This window comes from Peromyscus eremicus, chromosome 5, assembly GCF_949786415.1.
Source record: "Peromyscus eremicus chromosome 5, PerEre_H2_v1, whole genome shotgun sequence".
Classification (NCBI taxonomy): domain Eukaryota; kingdom Metazoa; phylum Chordata; class Mammalia; order Rodentia; family Cricetidae; genus Peromyscus; species Peromyscus eremicus.
In genome coordinates, this window is record NC_081420.1 from 96,695,431 (window position 1) to 96,717,787 (window position 22,357).

The 22,357-nt window shown below is 47.5% G+C and overlaps 1 protein-coding gene across 1 annotated transcript in view; it reads left to right on the forward strand.

The window, feature by feature from the left end:
• The window catches only part of Fa2h (fatty acid 2-hydroxylase), a 56,673-nt gene that overhangs the window by 14,171 nt on the left and 20,145 nt on the right, over positions 1 to 22,357 (forward strand). The window contains exon 2 of the mRNA XM_059263984.1: positions 20,339 to 20,431. Coding sequence (XP_059119967.1) covers positions 20,339 to 20,431 — 93 coding nt within the window. The remainder of the gene's footprint in view (positions 1 to 20,338; positions 20,432 to 22,357) is intronic.

The window sequence follows — 22,357 nt, forward strand, 5'->3', positions numbered from 1 at the left end:
CTATCTAGCTTATTGTTTTCCTTTTGAAATAGGTTCTCACTGTGTAGCCCAGGTTGGCGTCAAAATCATGGATGGTTATCCTGCCTCAGCTTCCTGAGTGCTGGAATTGTAGACCTGGACCACCAGTTACGTGTGTGTGTGTGTGTGTGTGTGTGTGTGTGTGTGTGTGTGTGTGTGTATGTGTTTAAATACAGGGCCTGTGTGCACACTAAGCTGACATTTTGCCACTGAGCTGCATCCCCCAACTTTACAATGAGAACTCTGTCCAAACATCAGTAAGAATACTAGTTTCCCCGTTTTCTTGCCAATGATGTGTGGTTTTTTTTAATTCTTCACTAATAGCTGAAGGAAAACATCATTTTTTTTTTTTTGCTTATAGAAAGTATGAGAAGTTCAAAGTATCTTCGTGTTACTCACCTATTACACATATTCAGTAAAACGCCTTTTATACCCTCTCCCTATTTTTTTTTATTAAAATAGGTGCTGTTTTCTTTTTTAAAATTCCACTCATTTATTCAGTGTGTGTGTGTGTGTGTGTGTGTGTGTGTGTGTAAGTCAGAGGACAACTTGTGGGGCTCAGTTCTCTCCTTCCACCATGTGAGCCCTGGTGTTTAAGCTCGGATCCCCAGGCTTGGGACATCTCGCCTGCCATTCTGCTCTTTTTCTTAAGATGGATTATCACTCCTTAGATATAAAGGATCTTAATCCAACTTCTGTCATCTCTAGTACTATTTTCCCTTTGCTTTTCAACTCTGTTTGGTTTATTTAGTGGGTTTTTCCCCCTAAGAATTCTTGACATTTTCTTTAAAGAAAAGGTATCAGGGGCTGGAGAGACGGCTCAGCCATTAAAGGCTGTGCTCACAACCAAAAATGTAAGTTTATCAGTTTGCTCCTCCTTAGAAAGAACTCCTCCTTTAAAATTTTATACATTTTTTAAAAGTAGCATCCTGTTAATAAACTGTGCTTAATGGTTTTTCTAGTATGTTTTTTTATTTTACTGTCCTAGAATTTGGGTGTGTGTGTGTAAGAATCTAGCTTTTTAATTCATCGTCCCAATAGATTTATGTCTTAATGTTTTCCTGCTGGTTCTTAAAAGCTCACATTTATTACCAATAGCTTACATATATATTTAATACTACTTGGGAGCTCAATTTTGTACCGAAGGGCTGGAAATGTAGGGCAGTGGCAAACTGCTTACATAAGGCCCTGGGTTTGATCCCCAACACTCCAAAAGATGAACAACACCAAAACACATTAATATCAGTGTGTGCTAGCACATGCATGCCCATAATCCTAGCATTAGAAGGGTTGAGACAGGAAGACCATACTTTTATAACTAGCCTAGTCTAGATAGTAAGACCACATCTTTAAAAATAATTCTTCTTTAATCTTTCTTTCTATTCTAAACAAGAGACTGTTTCACTAAAGAGCCAAGTGCAGGACAAGCGCCAAGAGCCATACCGTCTTGTGTCCCTAGCCTTGGGGACACAACATAGGTGAATCTAACTTCTAGAGGCTGGAGCAGCTCAGCTTGCCCTAGGCCCTGTGGTCAATGAGCAAAGTCATGGAGGAAGCCAGTTCATGAAAACTTATGCAGATGATGGACCCTAGTCTTCAAGTTCATACTGGGGGTTGTAGGGTCCAAAGTGGGAGGCTGGAGAGGTCAGAAGTGGGGGATGGCTAAGTATTTTTGGAATGGCCATGAAATTCTGGGGAATGCAGAAAAGGGGAGAGTTGAGGAAATGTAGCAGCAGCTTTGCCCTTGAACTCAGCATCAGAGCAGGTCCCACGCACTGCCTGGCTCTGTGTTGGCAGCCCGGGGCTGGAGGCACTGTCTACAGGTCAGGGTGGACATGTGGACGTGCAGAGGCTGAGAGAGCCAAGAAGCTGTTGTGTTTATGAGCAGGGTGCTTGATGTCTCTCCTGCAGAGCCGTGAACACCCCAGACTTCTTGTCCCTTTGGTCAAGGGATCTGGACAGTTATTCCCTCACCTCTTCCTGTTACTTTCATCACATGAGAAGCTTATTTTTCAAATACGCTCCTTGGGGACAGGAGAGGCAGCTCCATCTTAAGAGAGCACACAGCTCTTGCAGAGGGCTTGAGTTCCATACCCAGCACTCCCATTGGGTAGCTCACAATACCCTGTAACTCCAGCTACCAGAGGATCTGATATTTCTGGCCTCCATGGCCACCTGCACTCATGTGCATACACACACATAATTTAAAAAAAATAAAAAATAAATCGTAAAAACAATGGACTTCTGGTGTAAAGGAAACACTTTCTACCTTGATTAGGGCATTGCCTTCACCCTTTAGCCCTGCACATCAGGAGCCAGTATGACACCGCAGCAGGTGAAGTCACTTGCCACACGAGCCTCACAATGGGAATTCCACACCAGAGAAGCGTGTTAGAACACCAGATGTGGTGGAGCCTATCTACAATCCCAGCACTCCTACATTGAGATGGGAGATGGAGACAGGAAAATGTCTGGAAACTCATGGTCCAGCTAGTCTGGACCATGCCGTATGGTAGAAACAAGAGCGATCCTGCCTCAAAGTGTTCACCGTCATCTTCTGACCTCCACACAAATGTCATACCATATGTGGGTACACACACACACACACACACACACACACACACACACACACAAAAGATGAGTGTGTCATTTAGAGTAGAAAAAAATACCCAATCAGAAAAAGAAGGCAAGTGAATCTAACAGTTTTTTAATTATTATCTAAGGATGTAAGTAGCTTTGTAATTGCAAGAATTAGATGTTGGTATGCACAAGCTTTAAATAAATTTTTCAAAGATATTTTTTCCTCCCTCCTTCTCCTATGCCCTGCCAACTCCTTCTCAAATTCATGGCCTCTTTTTTTAAAACAAAACAAAACAAAAAACATATTATTCACACTCGAACACACACATGAATAAATATAAGTATAGCCTATTGAGTAAATTTAGTGTTGCAAGCCGGGTGGTGGTAATACACGCCTTTAACCCCAGCACTCAGGAGGCAGAGGCAGGCAGATCTCTGTGAGTTCTGGGCCAGCCTGGTCTATAGAGTGAGATCCAGGACAGGCACCAAAACTACACAGAGTAACCCTATCTTGAAAAACAAAACAAAACAAAACAAATTTAGTGTTGCTTGTATTCACATTTTCAGGTCTGACCACTTGGTATTGAATAACCAGTTAGGGGACTTATCTCTGGGGAAGATGAGTTCTCCCCGTCTCTGCAGTTGATTATTGCTTCTAGTCCTTCATCTCGGGTGGGATCTGTACCAGTTTCTTCCATCTGACGTGCACTGTCAACCTGTACTGGAATTATTCAGGTCTTCTTTAAGCACCATGTTGTTGAGATTTCATGAGTGTAACTATACAAGTTTTTAAAGAGCAAAAGGGGATTGGGAACGGAGCTCAGTTAATAGAGTGCTTGTCTAGCATGCACAAGGCCCTGGGTTCAATCCCAGGCACCATTAAATGAGTCAGAGTCGTAGTAGTCACTTGTGATCCCTGTTCTTGAGGTAGAAGCAGGCTATGTTAGACTCATCTCATACAAAGAGATACTAGAATATGAATGGTGAAATCTAGTAGAAGAGATGAGGTGTTAGTGGTGTGATTCAGCTGTGTTGCATGTTTGAATCTTTTTCATAGGGAAATGTTGGAAGATATACTATTATTCCCTATTAAAAAAGAATACGCCGGGCGGTGGTGGCGCACGCCTTTAATCCCAGCACTCGGGAGGCAGAGCCAGGCGGATCTCTGTGAGTTCGAGGCCAGCCTGGGCTACCAAGTGAGCTCCAGGAAAGGCGCAGAGCTACACAGAGAAACCCTGTCTCGAAAAACCAAAAAAAAAAAAAAAAAAAAAAAAGAATACTTACTTACCTGAGTAAGTCTTTCTTGTGGAAATCGGGCATTGATGTGCCCTTAAAGGAGGAGTGGGAAAAGAGAATAAATTAGCGCAGGCATGGATACATGCAGCAAAGGGTCATACTTCCAGTGACATCATGTTAGTTTCTTTCCCAGATGTTTGCATCAGAAAGCACCGCCCTAGGTGCCTGAAAACAACAGAAATGTTCTCAGAGTCCCTTGTGATATCTGACATAAGGGTACTAACTGGACTGGTCCCTTCTGGAAGCCCTAAGGGTAAATCTGTTCCGAACCTCTCCCAGCTTCTGGAGGGGTCACCATGTTGGCAGTCTTGACATACAAACCTACCAGTGATTGGCTCCATCTTCACAGGGTCTTTCTTGGGGTTCTTTGTTTGTGACTCCAAGTTTTACTGTTCTGATGAAGATATCATTTGTACTGAAGTGAAGGCCCATCCCAACCTAATATGACCTCACATTAACTGGCATACATCAAAGACCTAGTTTCCAAACAGTCCTATTCACAGGGTCCAGGTGGATAAGAATTTGGGGGAGTGGAACATGATTCCTCCCAGTTAAAAATATCACTAGAGCATACAAGCACATACAATTAAGGAATGCCTTAGGATGAGAGGGAGAATATGAACATTTCTATTGCTTGCTTTCACTCTCAAATCTAAAAAGCAGACTCTCTGGAGACAAGACCTGAGGCATGTGTTTGTAGCAGGTACCTCATGAAACTCAGAAGAATTATCATGTTTGCAACACACTGTTCTGGAAGGTAAAGGGACAGGGGAAGGATGGAGCTGGAGAAAAGGGAAGTATTGAGCTTGGCTGGGGTTGTATCTCCAGTTTATCAAAGAACCAGTAAAAGAAGCTTGGCATAGAAAGTTATTCAGTGAGTATTACCCAAGTACCCCGATGTTTGCCCCCTGGACAGAGCCTTGGGATGAATCTCAAAGACAGTGCCATCATCCTGGCTCTGCATCTTTTTTTTTTGTTTGTTTGTTTGTTTTTTGTTTTTGAGACAGGGTTCTCCGTGTAGCTTTGTGCCTTTCCTGGAACTCACTTGGTAGGTAGCCCAGGCTGGCCTCGAACTCACATAGATCCGCCTGCCTCTGCCTCCCGAGTGCTGGGATTAAAGGCGTGCGCCACCACCGCCCGGCCTGGCTCTGCATCTTAATGGCTGGGAGTCTGAACAAGTCACTTCACTTTGCAGAGCTGTGGTTTCCTTGCTCTCTGCCTCCCTTTGTGGGACTGTGTGTGGCTGCAATGAGATCTGGGAAGCAGAAGGTGGGGGTAAACTGTAGCCAAGATTCTGAGTCCCTAAGAAGCAGGTAGATTTCTGCCAGGTAGAAGCGGGTAGATGGTTTGAAAACTAGAGTTGCTGAGTGCTTAGACCTCCTCGGGCAAGAACTCCTGCTCCCTCGAGGAGCTAGAGAATTAGTGACACTCTGCTTGCACAGTTACCCTTCCTCATGGCCAGGCTTGGTGGGGTCTTCTCTTGACCCGCTCATCTCCCCCTGTCTGTACTTGGACCTCAGACACTTGCCCTAGTCAGTGACAGATGGGCTCCAAAGGCAGGGCTGGCCAAGGCTTCAGGTGACCCCAGGGACTCTCAGGGTCACCTCTCTTTCATTTTTTCTTTACAACCACAAACATTCTGGATGTCTTCTCTGATCCTTGTTGCTCAGGATAAAAAGACCACTGGGTTCTGTCCCTGTGGGACTTACCTGGCGGTAGGTAGAGACAGACACAACATACAGGTGGTGCTAAGTGCTGTAACAAAATAAAAATAGTCTGCACACACAACAGAATAATAGAATCCATGATATCGTTTGGACCGGGGGTGTCAGAATGGCTGCCCCAGCACATAAAGGTAGTCATAAAAAGCATCCCTAAAGAATTGATGTTTGGTAGCTGGAAGGCAGCTGCCATAGAACTGTATAAAAATCATTTCAGATGGAAGGAACAGGAAGGGCAAAGGGCCTGAGGTATGAACAAAAGAGGGACTATCAAGTGTGGAGGTAGGGGAAGTAAGACATGACCAGGGAGTCCATGTTGGTGGGACTCGTTGGTCACCAACAGAGACTGAGAATTCATTTCTAAGAATAGTGGGCAGCCACTGGAAGGCTTTAAGCAGAAGGCTGAAGAAGTGGACTTCATTAAGTAAGTAGTTTGATCTATCTACCTGTGGTAGGTTGAAGGGAGTTAGAGAGTTAGAGGCCATCGCTGTTACCCGGGTTGGGGGCGGGGTAGCCTAGCGGTGAGAATGCAGAGAGTCTGGGATAGTCTTGGTCACAGAACCACTAGAACTAACTGGTGACTTAAATATTGAAACTGAGAAAGGGAGGAGTTTGGGAGGTGCCAATGGTTTTGACCTGAGCAGGTAGGCGTCTTGATCTATGCAGACAATACTGGGTTTGGGGAGGGTGGTTAATGTTCACTGGGGCCTTACTAGGTTTAAGATGACAAGGAAGCTTTTCACATAGTGATTGAACACACGAGATTGGAGCTTGCTATCAGCATGGTAGCCACTATCGTGCTGGTAGTTTATGTCAACCTGTCACAAGCCAGAGTCATTTGGGAAGAGAGAATCTCATTTGAGAAAGTGCATCCAAAAGATTTACCTGAAAACAAGACTGTAGGGCATTTTCTTAGTGATTGATGTGGGGGAGCCCACTCAATGTGGACAGTGCCACCCCTGGAGTTATGGTCCTGGGATAATAGGAAAGCAGGCTGAGCAAGCCATGAGGAGCAAGTCCGTAAGCGGCACTCCTCCATGGCCTCTGTATCAGCTCCTGCCTCCAGGTTTCTGCCCTGCCTGGCCTGACTTCCCTTAGTGAAAGTTTGTGATGTGGAACTGTAAACTGAAATAAATCCTTTCCTCCCCAAGTTGTTTTGGTCATGGTGTTTTGTCACAGCAATAAAAATTCTAAGACACTACTTAGAATAAAATTTAAAAAGGTAACTCCTCTCAGGGTGGTTTTGTTTTGTTTTGGTTTTGATCTTCAGACATGATCTCACTGGCTAGTTGGGAACTCGATACATAGACCAGGCTGGCTCTCTTAACTCACAGAAATCTGCCTGCCTCTGCCTCCCAAGTGCTGGGGTTAATGACATGTGCCACCATAGCTGGCTTCCTGTAATATATTAGACAGCTCAGATATAGGACATTTTCATCAGTAAAGAAAGTTCTCTTGGGCAGTATTGGTCTAAAAGCGAAGCCTCTCTGAGATGACAGTCCCCAAATCAGAGGAGATTGTGTTCTTGGGTGGTGTCTGTGCACCATTCACGAATACCTCCTTCTTGTCCTCTCTTCCTGACATGTTGCAGTAAGTGTTCACCATGGCCATTCCAGACAGATCATTCAGAAGGACAGCCTCCTCCTCTGGGTTGTTCAAGGGACTAATCCCTTTGAGTTAAAACCCTGTGTGACCACCAAGTATAGAATGTGGCATTTAACCATATAAAGTTCCAAATACAAGCTCACCAGGAACTGTCTTCCATCTCCAGTTAAAGGGTCCCCTATGCAGCCGTGCCTAATTTCAGAAATGTATAGTGACTACGTCTGGAAGTTGTCAGGTTAAATGTGAGGAAAAGAGACATAGACTTATAGGACACAGGACAGCCTGTGTTTCAGAACCAAACATGGCACTTAAGACAGGTACACCAATCCCTGTAAGCAAAAATATCCTCCACTGTAAAAGAAAGGAACTAGAAAGTTAGGCTAGGGGGGTAAAACGGGGTGTTTAGGTGTAAGGCAGGTCATTTGCTGTTGGTTAGGAGTTTTGTTTATTGTTGTTTTTAAAAAACCAGTTCCAAGACTATTATTGGTGCTTACAATGAAGTTATTTGCATAGGTATAAACAATGACAGAATAAATATTTTCTTAAATAAATAGACTATGAAAGAGAAGTGTGGGAATATGCCTCTGGGGTGGCCATATTTGAGGTTATTTATGAATCAATGGTTTTGTTATCTTAAAAAAATAGCCAGTGTCTGGAGGATGTAGCTCAGTTGATAGTCACCTACCACACACCCTGGTTTTGGTCCCCAGCACTGCATAAATGCACAAAAATCGGGCATGGTGGTCTGTATCTGTAGTCCAGTACCCAGGAGGTAGAGGTAAGAGAATCAGGGGTTTAAGATCACCCTCTGCTGTATAGCAAGTTCAAGGCCAGCTTGTGCTACATGAGCCTCTGTCTCAAAAACCAGAATAAGGTGGTTGGTGAGGTGGCTCATCAGGTGAAGGCAATTGCTACAAAGCCTGACGACCTGAGTGTGACCCCTGGGACCCACATGGGAGGGAGAACCAACTTTGAAAAGTTTTCTTCTGGCCTCCACACATGTGCCATGGCATGCACACCTGCACATGTGTGTGCGTGCACACGCAGTAACTAAAACTTATCAATAAGTTAAAAATAGTCAAATGCAGTATTGAGAAGACAGTCCCTACAGCTCAGAATGTCACATAATGGATCTGAACTTTTTTTTTATATGCATGTTGGATCGATGAGGCAATATAGATTTTAGATGGCTTCCTGGTATTTTCCTTGTGGTAGCACATCCTATAAAGATCCCTGGAAATCCATGAGATAAAGGCTTGAGGGACTGTAGTCTGGGTGATACCTTACCAGTTCTGCAAAAGACCATTTCAAGGCACTGACAGCCTGAAGCTGCTGGTGTCCTCATCTGAACCCAGGCTCTGGTCCTTTCCATCCTACTCCTGCAGCAGAGGATGGATTTTGCTAAGAAGGACCCAGAATCCTCAGGCAACTCCCCTTGTTCAATTTCACCAAGCCAAGGTAGTTCCTCCAGGAGGGAGATTTGCCCCTACAGATCCCTCTGAGCTCCTAAGTAAGACATCCCCTGGGCAAATGCACCTGTCTGCCTGACTGCTTTCTTAGAAGTGTTTCCCTAATTGGAAGTCAGAGGTTAAAGAGGACCCATGCAGGTGCAAACAGCCCATGGTGAGATTTGGAAGAGCATCAAGTGAACAGCATGATGCGGCATAGTGGTCCATCCCCTGTAATCCGAGCACTTAGGCTTGGGTGGGATGATGGCTGTGAGTTCAAGGCTAGCCCAAGCTTCAAAGTTAGCCCTAACTCAAAACCCCTGTCCCCCAAACAGTTCATGGGAACTGTCAAGATCTGGTAGAGGGGTTCTGGCAACGTTTTTCATATACAATACTCTCTTGGAGAGTTTCATATATGTACACAATGACTTTTTAGCACATCTACCCCCAACTCTCTGCTCCAACTTCCCTCAGACCTCCCCTAACACATTCCCCTCCCAACCTCATGTAGTTCTATTGTCCTTCCCTCCCCCCTAGTAAACCACCAAGTCCAACTAGTACTGTCCATATGCACATGTCTGTGCTGTCATCCATGGCACATGGGCAGCTACCAGTGGCCACACCCATCTGGTGAGTTTTGAGTGGTGATTTAGGATTATCAAGCCACTGGCCCCTTCTCTGGTATCCTGGATTTCCTATATAAGCTGCCTTCTGCTTCTGGGGACAAGGTTGCTGGTGAGGGCAGCAAAGGGATGTCATTTCATGACTGGAAGCAGTGCCACATTCATGGTCAACTGAAGTCAAGGGCCTAGGCCTGGGCTAGCACCCTGTCCTTTCCACACTTCCCGAGCAGAGGCATGTGGTCAGACCATGGCACCGGCTTCCGGTCCGTTTCTTTCTGCCTTTCTTCTTACCATGAGTACTGGGATAGTGACCTGGCACTAATCCTGCCATGACTATGGAAAGGGTCATCATGGCCCTCCTTCGGGGGTTCAGTGGCTTGTCAGTTGTCAAATGTGACCCTCAAGGTACACAAAAGATTGGCCAGAGATGAGCCTGAAGGGCCTGGCTTCTGGTTTGGACAGAGGGCAGCTTCTCAGAAGCAGGAGCTAGCAGGCCCTGCTGATTTCATGGCTGTTAAAGTTTCCAGCTCTCTAAGCAGCTAGCTCTCAGGAGGCCGCTCCTGGGGAGTCCCCGAGGTGGGCTTGTCAACACAAAGCCTTCCTAGCAAAGAAGGTTCTTTCCATGGCTCCAGAAGGCCCTGGCACCATCATCTTTCTCTCTGGGGCCTGCCCCTTGCATCCAGCCCTGAGCAATGTGCTACCAGGTGTGTGGAACCACCCACCACCTCCTCTGTGCCTGCAGCGGGTGGAGGCAGCTGGACGCAGGGCCAGGGGCACCAGTCTCATTTCACAGAAAGGGTTTTCAAGCACAACCCAGGCTGAGGGATAAAAGGACATCTGTCCATCCCTTGGTGCCCAGCCCCAGCTTTCTCAAACAACATTCCTTTATGCGGTTCTCCCCCACCCCTCCGCAGCCCCCGCCTGTCATACACTGCCTCCTTTCAGATGGCCTGTATGCTGGACTTGTTTGTTTGTGCGGCAGCACGCAGGCGTTCCGTTGTTCTGCACTGTTCTCTCCCCATGCACCCTCCGAGCACACCCTCTCCAGGGAAGACAGGGCCTGGGGACTGGAAGAGTGCTGGGGGCTGAGACAGGGACCCTGGCTAGGGGTCTGGAGACATCCCAGTGAGTCCCTCCCAGAGCAGACTCTTCCTGGAGACTAATCATCTGAGAGATCTTGCATTGCTTGCCTGGTCCTCCTGATCCTCAGTTTCCCCGTCTATAGAGCCTCCTGCCAGTCCCTCAGGGACACGTGTGTTGATGCTCCTGAGATGCTAGCTCTCCGTGGAGATGTCATGGCTGTCCTAGGAGCTCTGCAGCAGGGAAGGAGATGGGAGATACAAAGAAGAAGGTTTGTGTTAGAGAGAGCAGCAGTTTGTGATCAACCCCCACCATCCCCAAGCATAGCCTGCCTCTGATGCACAGTACTTCTAAGTGGAGAAAACTGGGGAGTGACTTCTCAGGCCTCAAAGAAGGCAGAACAGGTTACTTCTGAGCCAGGAAGGGAAATAGTCAAATGTCCCTTCTAAGAGCTATGCATGGGTAACCAATATGGGCTGGGTTGACCAGGAGACTCTGGTTTCTAACATCTTGGCATAGGGGGAGATGTAGACCCTGACTCCACATCACCTTTGATGTCTTCTTCAGTGTGGTTTTATCTCCTACTGAATTCCCTCTTCCTCTGTGGCCTTGTCTGGATCCCAAGAGAAACTGCTAAAACTCTAGTGACTTTCCACTAGATTCCACGACAAATTACAGAGTAGGTGTTTTAGACAATGGGAATGTGTAAAGAGTTCTGGAGGCCAGAAGACCAAGGCCAAGGTGTCATAGGATTCTAGTTTCATCTCTGTTACTGTGATTAAACATTCTGACCCAAACTTAGAGGAAGAAAGGGTCTATTTCATCTTACAGGTCACAGTCCATCACTGAGGGGAGTCAAGGTGGGAACTCAAACAGGAATCCATGGAGAAATGCTGCTTGCTCCTGTTTAGTTAGCTTTTTTTAAACAGCCCAGGACTACCTACCTAGGGAGTGTGATACCGAGCACTGTGGGCTGGGCCCTCCTACAGGAATTAAGACAATCCCACAGAGACATGCCCCACATGCCATTGTGATTTAGGCAATTCCTCAACCCAGGCTTTTCTCTCAACTGGCTCTGGGCTGTGTTGAGTTAACAATTAAAGCTGTCTACAACATGTGGGGGCTGTGAGAGGACGCATTCTAGGCATCACCACAGCCTCTGGCAGATCTCCGTCGGGATGGTTTTCCTTGGCTTTTTGACACATCTTCCCGGTCTGCCTTCATCTTCACATAGCAGTCTTCCTGTAGTACCCCTTTATGTGGAAATTTCCCCATTATATAATATCATATATTCCCCCATAATATAATATCAGTTACATCAGAATACACTCTAATCCCCCCCTTATTTCCATCTTAATTCTATATGTACAAATAAAATCAAATTCTGAAGTGCTGAGGGCTAGGAAGATTATGAATGGGAAGGGTATATTCTCCTGGGAAGTTAGACCCTGAAGGTGACATACTTGGTGTGTGGCCTGTGGCTCCTTCCCAGAGACAAAGGAAAGAACACGGGTGAGAAGGAGCATCTCCTTACCATGTCAAGCCCCTGGCTTCTCTTGAAGTTGATCCTTGTCATCCTGTATTGGCGGGAGGAGGAACTCCAGGGTCTCCCTTCGGGTTTTCCAACAGTCACACCAAGGACTGTGTTTATATTCATGTATGTCAGTTTGAACCACAGAATTTGTTAAAAATGCAAGTCCAGGGCTGGGGCTAGAACTCAGTAGAGCATTTTCCAAGCATACCTACGAAGTGGAGGAAAGAAAAAATCTTCTAGAAATTTCATATAAAAAATCTAGTGGTCTGGATCTTCTTAGAAATCATAGTGTGATGAAACAGGCCCCCATCTCCCACGACCTGGACCCATGTTAGAGCTGCCCCTCACCACAGGATATGGCCCTCTGTTTCTCTATAGTGTGCTCATTCCCATCATTCTCCCTGAGCTCAAGATCATGTGACATCAATCACGGAGTAGTACTGCCTTTACCATCTGCCTGCCTTCTCTGTGCCAATGCTTGGAGCAAAAGGTGTCTCATGCCTTTGTCTGAGAGCGATGCTTAATCTTTGTTAGCAACTTGAAGGGATTTAGAATCACCACGGAAACACACTTCTGGGGAAGATACCTCCAGAAAGATTTAACTAAGCAGAGGAGACCTACCCTGAATGTTGGTGTCACTGAATGAAAAGTAGAAAGTGAGCCGAGCACCGACATTCATTACTCTCTGCTTCCAGACTTTGTCTCCAACTCAAGCAGCTGCCTCAGGCTTCTGCCGCCAAGCCTTCCCCTCCATGAGGTACCGCATTGTCACACCAGGAGCCAAAGCAACCCCATCCTTTTGTCTGGTATCTCAGCAAAGCAAGGAGAAAAGTAGCTCATACGCTGAGTTGTTTCTTGGTGGCCCTGGTTTGAGGGAGAATCCATGCAAGCGTGTCTCAGTGTGGGGAAGTAAAGACTATTCCAGCATAGAAATCGTCTATGAACAAAAGGAGTCTGAGCCATGAGCCACACCCTGCGCTACCAGACGCTGTCACCTCCTTAGCCTCTGAAGGTGGAAACAGGGAGTTGGGGTACCTGGGACCTTCAGGGGCTGCCAGCGAACACCTGCCATGTATGTATCTGGGTCTAATGGGGCTGAACTTGATGTGAGGGAGCTCCCTGGGGAGGAAAACCAAGAGATGTAAGCAGGACTGTGGCCACAAAAGCAAGTGACACCTCAGACCAGCCAGTGATTGGCATTGAGCCGGGAGAAGCGGTGGCAGGTGCTGCTGTCTGCGGACTTCTCTTCCACGTGGCCTCAGACTGTGGCCGGAAGGATTTAAGGAAGTCAAAATGCCTACCTCACTCTCCACAGTACACTGCCCAGCAGAACCAGCGACTTAGCGGGGAAGGTTCAGTGCCAGCCTAGGCCAGCTCCTTGGCAGGTTGCACTGGTGACCCCTCGCAGCAGCCTGTGGAAGGCGCTGGAGCAGGCCTCCCCTGCCACCCTGGCCACATATAAACCCTCCTCATGTCTTTGCACCTAAACAGGCCACTGATCTGCTGAGACATGACCGACTCTTCTCATTCAGCAAATGTTTGAGTGCCCTTCTGCGGCCCGTGCCTCAGAACGGGCAAGGCCTGCAGGGTCCCCACCTTGAGGAGCTCACATTCTAGCTGGAGAGGCAATCAGCAGGCAAATAAGACAGAAAAGGCGTGAGATGCTGTCTGTCCTGAGCACCTATGTGTCTTCCCAGACACGCAGGACTGTCTTGTGTCCCTCAAGTGGATCCTATGAGAAAGTGGTCACATGCCAGGTGTGGCAGCAATGCCTGTGATCCCAGCAGCCAGGAGGCTGAGGCAGAAAGATGGTGAGTTCAAGTCCAGCCTAGACTTCACAGCAAGATCCTGTCTCAGGGTCCTCTTCCCCTAAAGAAGAAAGCTGTCACATGACACAGGTGGGAAGGACACTGTTGTCACACTCTTTAGTACATGCATTAATCGTTCTTGTGGAAGCCAGTATAAGTCTGACTACAGAATTACTCACCTTCTTCCTCACGTACTGAAACTTGTCCGACCTAAAGGCAGCAACCAGAACAATTTTCTTTGCTTTCGGATTCTTTATTGGTTCCCAAAGTTCCCTTTGGCATCCTTCCAGGAGTCTTTTAAATGCATTGTGGAAGTTTCCAAAAACAAAAAAAAAAAAATGTTTAAAGACTTTTAAAGTTAGGGTTGTAGCCTATTTCCCTGGGGTGACCTCTGCACACTTCTGATTTATGAGTGGTGTTTGCTTGTGGAATGCAAAGGTGAGCCCAACCTGACTACCGAATAAACACTGGCCTGGAGAACAAGAGCTGCATGTGTGCTGTTGTGACAGCCGCTACTGGGCGGGTCTCGGTTCCTGAAGCCCCCGGGAATGGGACCCGGAGGACCTCATCCAGGGGGCTTCTGTCCACGTGTAGAGAAGGTTTGCTCCACCTTCTGGGATCTCACAGCTAGTCTTGATAAAATTACTAGTGAAAGACATGCTGGGAGAACATGTCCAATCCAGAGTGTTTCTGCTGCAGGTGATACCGATGTGTGGCTGGCCCTGGCTCTCCTTGGGGTCTCTTCCCTCTTGGATGCCTGTTAAGTCTTGTGATACTGACTTGGGCCTCTGCCAGAGAAGGGTGTTGTCCCACAAGGCCACCCAGGAAGTACTTTGTTCATGTGGTCGCTCCAGGACCATTGAAAGCATGACCCTCGTGACAGTACTGCCTGATGTCCCCTAGGCCTCCCTGAGGTCTGATTCAGCTGGGGCAGCCAAAGAGAAAGACCGGACAAGGTGACATCCGTCCCTGCCCCTTTGTCCTTCTTTTTCTCTGCCTTCCTGGCCAGTGTGCTTGCACTGTCAGCCCTCACTCTGGGCTTGGTTCGTGACTCAGAAGAACTCTCCAGAAAGAACCACCGGCTACTCTACACTGGGACGCGGTGAGCTGTGAGTCACACTTCTACGTGACAACATACTCTGTCTCCTGGCTCTTAGAGCAGGTCCCCAGAGCAGCTGTCCCTCGACTTCTCTCATTTAAAACAGAGCTTTCTGAGCTGAACAAAAAAGCTGTAACCGTTTTGTTTCCACCTGTACCCATCATCTCTCTGCACAACTGGACTTACAATAATTCTCCAAGTAGAGCCTTAGAATGGGTCTGAAGGGAACACTTGGTCTGTTTCCTCTTAGAGCTTCTGTCGAGGGTCCCACAGCAACCCCTTGAATGGAGGGAACAAGTAGGAAAAATGAGTGTTCACGAAGTGAGACTTGACTTTGTCATTTTCATGCACTGATAATTATTTTTAAAATAGAACCGTTTGTTTCCAGTGTTGATATAAAGTTGTCAACTGCCCTTCTTTAGAAGAACAGCCTTTTGTGCTATAAACCTGCATTGCCTGTATATTTGGTATTGAATCTCCTCTTGTTTGTGAAGGGTTGCTGGCAGTCATCTTTAAAAGTACTTTTATTTGTGGAAAAAAAATACTGGTATTTCATATGAGCCTTAGCTATGCTCAGACAATCTATGTCCATATGAGTTTTCATCCTTGTAGCCACCCTTGTATGTGGACACTGCTTGCCCTCGCCAGCCTAGAGTAGCACTCCAGCATGATGTGTTCAGTGTCAGTGTGGGGCACCCCTTTCTCAAAGTGCTGTATCCCTCACTGTACAACAGTGTTAGGGACACTCTATTTGTTTAACATCTCCAAGAACAAAGCCCTGACCCACCCCCAGCACCCGGTCCCATCATGTGGCAGGAAGTCTCAAGAGGCTTGGGCTGTTTTGTGAAGTATGAGCCCACTGAGGCCATGTGGGGATAATGTTCAGTTTCTGCAAGAGTCCAGCTAGAGAAACAGAAAGCAGCAATCCAAAAGTCCCCAATATAAGCCACTGAACAACTTATAATTACTCAAATATTTGAAGACAACCAGAGGCAAGAAATTATGCCAACAGAGGAAGTGGAGACATCATCTCTGGCTCAGATGGCAAGAGAAGAAGAGCATGATGGGAAAGAGAATATACTGGAGTCCATTACTGGTTCTGCTCCTCACTAGGCAGAAGGCTATGGGAATAACATTGCACCTACTTCATGCAGTATTATTGCTAGGGAGGTTCAAGGGCCAAACATACAGTAAGCACTCATGAAGTATTAACTATTGTCTCCTAGACGGGGACATTTGAGAAGGAAAATGTAAGGCATGTTATAGGAAGTGGGAAGTCATCCTTTTGATTTGAGAATGAAGTTAATCCAAGGGCATAACAGAAAAGGAGATTGGAATTATAATGGAAAGCATTATAGGAAGGGAAGCCACTTGAAAAGATGGTCTGTGGTGGACAAAGCTTGCGCTCACCTCAGGAGAGCTATGATGTGGATGAGCCCCTTGTGTGAGGGAGGAACTGGAAGGAAGTAGGGGGGCCACTGTGATCCTTACAGACCCCTGGCTCCTGAAGGGGAGGAACCCAGAGTTCCTGGCCCTGCACACTCACCCATTATCTTCTTCCTCGGATTTCGTGGTTTCCACTGTCTCCCGAGTCCTCTCTTGTCACGGCACCGCAACCACACGACTCTTGTGTTGCTCCAGTGAGCAGCACTACGGGTTCACATCACCTCTGTATTAGTTACCCTCCTCTTTGCTGTCATAAAATATCTGACGAAGAGCAACTCAGAAGAGGAAGAGATTATTTTGAAATAAGTGTAAGGAGGTACAGTTCCTCACAGCAGGGGAGGCAGTGGGGGGCAGTTGGAGGCAGCTGGCCACCTTGTGTCTGCCATCGGAAGCAAAGAGAGACGACCACTCCGCTCTCTCCTTTTTAGCCAGTCTGGCATCCTAGCTCATAGGAGTGAGTTTTCCCTCTTTCGCTCAACCCAGGTGTGTCCAACCTGCAGTCTGTGGTCCACAGATGTCCCGAGATATTTAGCCCAACATGTTTCCAGATGACAAGATCATGTGGCAGTGTCAGAAAGTCAGACATCCTGACTGTTAAACTTTCCTGAAAACAGTCTCATAGACAACCCCGGAGATGTGTCCAGACAGGCTGACAGTGAAGATTAACCTTTATAATCTCCTTACCATACACACCCCTAACCCCATGCCAACAGCAGTTGCTAAGAAAAGCTTCAGGGTTCAATAAACTGAAGGAATGAGTTGATAGGGTGGTGGCCAAAAGATTTGATGTTTGCTCAGTTCCCATGGTCAGAAATAAGGTGTGTGAGAAGGGGGTACAAGCTCTGTTTGGTCCTGCGTGTGGCCTACCACATGTTCCTAGGAAGAGAAATATGGACCCTAAGGCACGCTTAGAGACCCTGTTGTATCCCAGGACGGACTAGGGGAAAGCAGATGGCATGAGGTGGGAGCATTGGCTCTGTTCAGACGTTTATGGGCCTGTCAGGTGAGAGAAGGAATTATGCAGCCCCAGATGGGAGGAGCCAAGGGTGATGGCCAGGACCTGGAGGCAGCCAGCCAAGCATAAGAGAAAGTGTGCCAAAGCCCGGAAACATGAGTCAGATAGTGGAATACTTTGTGCTTTCCTCCTGTCTGCGGGGGTGTCAGGTGGGTGCCCCAGTCAGTTCTGTGTACGATGCTCTGAGTGTCTGAAGAGTGTAGCACAGGCGAAAACATGAAATGATAGTGTTGTGGAAACCCCTTCCCAGCGAAGACCATCCTTTCGTTAAGCTACAAAGATGGTATTACAGGAGGCAGGCCTGCAGTATAAAGAAGGAAGGAGTAGAACACTCTGAGAAAGGATTTGGGATGCATTAGTCAGCATTCTCCAAGGGAACAAAACTTACAGGATGAATCTCCCTCTCTCGTAGATAGATACATAGATACATAGATAGATAGGTAGACAGATAGATATGTATATGGGATATATATATATATATACACATACATATATGTATATATGTATGCTTTATTAGAATGATTTACAGGCTGTGTGTGGTCTGGCTAATTCAACAATGGCTGCTTATGAATGGAAAGTCCAAGAACACAGTAGTTGTTTAGCCCAAGAGGCTGGATGTCTCAACTGGTCTTCAGGATATGCTGGAATCCCAGAGAAGTAGGCTCTAATGCCAGTGAAGGAATGGACTGGCTAGCAAGAGGGAAAGCAAGCAGGCAGAGAGAGAGAGAGAGGGAGCTTCGTTCCTCCATGACCTTATACAGGCTGCCAGCAAAAGGTATGGCCCAGATTAAAGGTGGATCTTCCCACCTCAAAACTCCAGATTAGAAGTGGGTCTTAGCACTCCAAATGATTGAATTAAGAAAACATCCCTCACAGGTGTGCCCATTCATTTGTGTTTTAGTTTACTCCAGATGTAGTCAAGTTGACAACCAAGAATAGGCATCACATGGAGTAACTAGAAGAAAATAACCATCTGGGAAAGAGGGGGTTGATAGCATGGTGACTAAAGCCCTCAGGAATATTTTGATATTACAACAGAGCTCTAAGGCCGTGCACGGTAGCTCACACCTGGAATCCTAATGTTTGCAAGACCAGTGAAGGAGGAGCACCACCTGTTTTAGGTCAGCCTGGGCTACCAAGTAGTTCCAGGCCAGCCAGAGCTAGAATGAGACCCTGAAGGAAAGAAAACAAACAACTTGAAGGGAACAGGAAAGATGATTGAATTGCTGACAGAGAAGGAAGAAAACAGCCTATGAGGGATATTTAAGGAGTTTCTGCTTATATTGCATTGTAAAGTCCCTCTTCCTGGTCCTCAAGAGAGCATAAGATGCTTTGTTTTAAAAAAAACATTAAAATCAAATCAAATAAATTCAGCCAGATGGTGATAGTGCACACTTTTGATCCCAGCACTTGGGAAGCAGAGGCAGGCAGATCTCTGAGTTCAAGGCCAGCCTGGTTACAGAGGGAGTTCCAGGACAGCCAGGGTACACAGAGAAACCCTATCTCAAAAAAAATATATATCATAAGGGGCTAGAGAGATCAATGGTTAAGAGTGCACACTGCTCTTGCAGAGGCCCTAGCTTTGGTTCCCAGAACCCACATCAGACAGCTCATAACCACCTGTGACTCCAGCTCCAGGGGATCTGATGCCCTCACCAGGCCTCTGCAGGTACTGCACTCATGTGCACATACCCACACCCATACACATAATAAAAAATAAAACAACCTTTTAATAATTCAGGTATGGAAGCTGTGTGTAGTGGTACATATCTGTAATCTCAGCCTATGAGAGGCTGAGATAGGAGGAAGGTTGGTTTGAGATCAGCCTGGGCTACAAAGCAAGACTCTGTCTCAATTAAAAATACATATATACATGGATATATATTTTAAGAAGCAGGTATTAGTCTGATAACCCAAAGATGCACAAAGGTAGGATTACAAAAGCCCACTTCTGGATTGCATCTGGGTTTTCCCTAGAAAATGCCAACATGGTCACCATCACCATAAAGTTCTCTTAGGCTTATTTGGAAAGAAAAATGTAAGCATAGTAGCAAAGCCCAAAGCTGCTGGGCATGCTGGTGTATATCTGTAATCCCAGTCCTCGGGAGGCTGACATAGAGAATGGGGAGTTTGAGATCAGTCTGGGCTGCATCGTGAGATAAAGGATAATCTGGGCTACATACTCTACCTGAGGAAAAGTAAAAAGAAACCCCAGATGGCTGCTCAAACCTCCCAAACCTCTTGCTAACATCTGGCTTCCCAGGACCACTAGGATTGTGGTTGTTTAGGGGCACAGGACTTGGGAAGCTCCCACTGGCAAGGTCGGTCCCTGCCCTTCCTACAGGGAAGCTTTACTTCCGGGTAAATCTGCTTTCTCTGGTCTCAACCCCGCGTGACGTCAAAGCTAGCTGAAGCTGTGTGATTTTCCCAGCACATTATTCCATTTCCTTCTGGCTTTACCTCTTCACTAGTTTAAATTAACCTTGAGCCCACTTGGGCACACCTCAGCTCACTCTGTCCTGCATGTGACCACTGACTGACTGACTGGGATTGCTGGAGGACCAGTCTCCCTGGCTCCCAGCGGCCTTTCTTTACTGTGATCACATGGACTGGCAGCCTGTGACCCACACAGTCTACTGAGTAACCAGGCAGAGAGAGAGAGAGAGAGAGAGAGAGAGAGAGAGAGAGAGAGAGAGAGAGAGGAAAGGAGGGCTGCCATCATCAGGTGGGCACAGGGGGCCCCCATCAAGTGCCCCTCTGTGACTTGGTTTGCCTGACATTTGCTGGGCCTGGCAGCTACCCCTAGCCACTCTCACTTCCTTATGGTTTGCTTACTTTCCCAGATCTTCCTGCATCTTTCATTTTTGTTTTGTAAGGGAGAGGGACAAAGAATAATGACACCCACACCAGTGTCTCTGATTGCAAAAGTACATACTGTCCTTGGTTTCCACCCACCCCAGTCCCACCCGTGGGGTTTTCCCCATCCTTAGCTCTCTTGCTTGGGGTGGTTGGGGCTCCATTCTCTCTCTTCATCCTCTGAGTACTTTTGTGTCTTCTCTCTCCAGGACCCCATGGAGAATGGTGCTGTAGCCTCTGCAGAGACTCAGAAGATAGACCCTGCTACTGAGCCACAGTTCAAAGTGGTGGACTGGGACAAGGTAGCTGGCACAGGACACTGGGGATGACTGGGGTTACAGGGGGTGGAGAGGTATGTGAAGCCACGATGTATGCCCAGGGAAGATGAAGAGCCACTGGTACCCTCAGTGCCCAAGTGTGACCTGGGGCAGCAAACCTAGCTGCAGGCATTGGGGGATGGGGAGGGCTTGCTGATGGGAAGCTGGGGTCAATGGTACATGAGCTCTCTGCAAGAAACCCACCCTAACTAACCTGGAATAAGACAGGTCTCCCATCAGGAATCTGAAGTTAGAAGGGGACAGTGGCAGGGTTGACAGACCCACCCTGGCCAGTGTACGTGGAAAATCTGCTCCTGGCATCGACGATCACTTAGGAAAGTCCCTTGTGGATAAAGAACCCACAAGTCCCTTGTGGCAAAGGTTGTGTGGCAGATAGGGATGAGGGGCTTTGATGCGGATGAGGGTTTGGGGCAAGACCAGGAATAAGCCAGTATGTCCTCACTCAGGGCTGTGAGTAAGCCAGTGGAGGGTATTACAGGCACAAGTCCTTTTAGCCAGCGTCAGTGTGATTGGCTTAGGGCCTGACTCTTGGGAAGAACATACTATAAAGAGCTCACTGGGGCTACCTCAATGTGGCAGCCTACACAATATCTCAGGAACAAACTGCTGTGCTTTATGACAAGTTGGGGACAGGACACACACACACACACACACACACACACACACACACACTTTACCTCCTGCTCTGGAGAGGTTCCCCCATGGTTTCCCTGAGCTGTGGTTCAAGGCTGACCCTCAGCCAATGCTATATGAGGCAAGAGGAAGATCTAGTCCCCCGGGGCTGTTCCACCATTACATACACAATGAGGGAGAAGGAAAACTATACAGAGGGGAAGAAGGGTGCCCTCCCCTCCCCCTAATCCCAGCCTAGCTCCCGGCACATCAGACAGCTGGGCCTGACTTCCCTGCCCACCTCTTTTTCATTGTCTTACACACACACACACACACACACACACACACACACACACACACACACACGCACACGCGCGCGCGCACGCATTCTCTCTTCTTCTACCTTCTTCCTATGTCTCTGGGATGAGAGAGAAGGACTAAGAGTGACCTACAAGAAGAGGTCCATACTACTCTGGCAGGGAGCACCCACCCACCTGGGTCCCCTTGGTGCCGTCCCTACCCCACCACACCTCCTTCACCCCCTTCACCCTGAGGAAAGCCAGCACAGTGCAAGCTCTCTAGGTAGGATAAATAGTGCTCTCTCCTCCCCTCTTCCCCTTTCTTCTCTCCTTCTCTGCCTCCTGCTCCCTCCTCACCACCTGATCACTCCCCAGCTCTTTGTGAAGGAAGGGGCTAGGAGAGCTACCGGCTGCTTCTGACCCAGTTGGGGTAGGTCTGTCTTGAGAAGCTGTGGAAAGACACCGACAAGGTGGTGGCTTTATCTCCCCCACAGAGGGTCCGCAGGCCTGGAGTGGGTTTGCAAGGGCAGGACTCCTTAGCTTCGTATTCAAGGTGAACTCTCTGGGTGCTGCCAAGGAAGGGAGCCACGGGCTGCCAGGGCCCAGCTTCCCTGGCCCCAGAAGCCAGGGAACCAAGTGGGTCAGGCTGGGAAGAGTGAGGAGAAACTAGGCTGATCATGCTGGGCTGGGGGTAGAGGAATCTGGAAAGACAGCAGGAATGAGCAAAAATCAAGAAAGTCTGGTGCCGCACCCTGTCAGAGGTGAGGTCCATCTGACTTTTGGGATCTGTATGGAATTTTACTGGAATGATCTAGATCACCCCTTGAATCTCTCAGCTGCGTAGGACTCAGGCTTCCTTGGGAGGAAAAAACAAAACAGATTGCAACTCTTTCCCATGCCCAAATCTTTGTTTTCTAGAGCCCGGCTGGCCTAGTGACCATAGCGGCCCATCACTCTTGACTTTTGGGCACACCTCCCT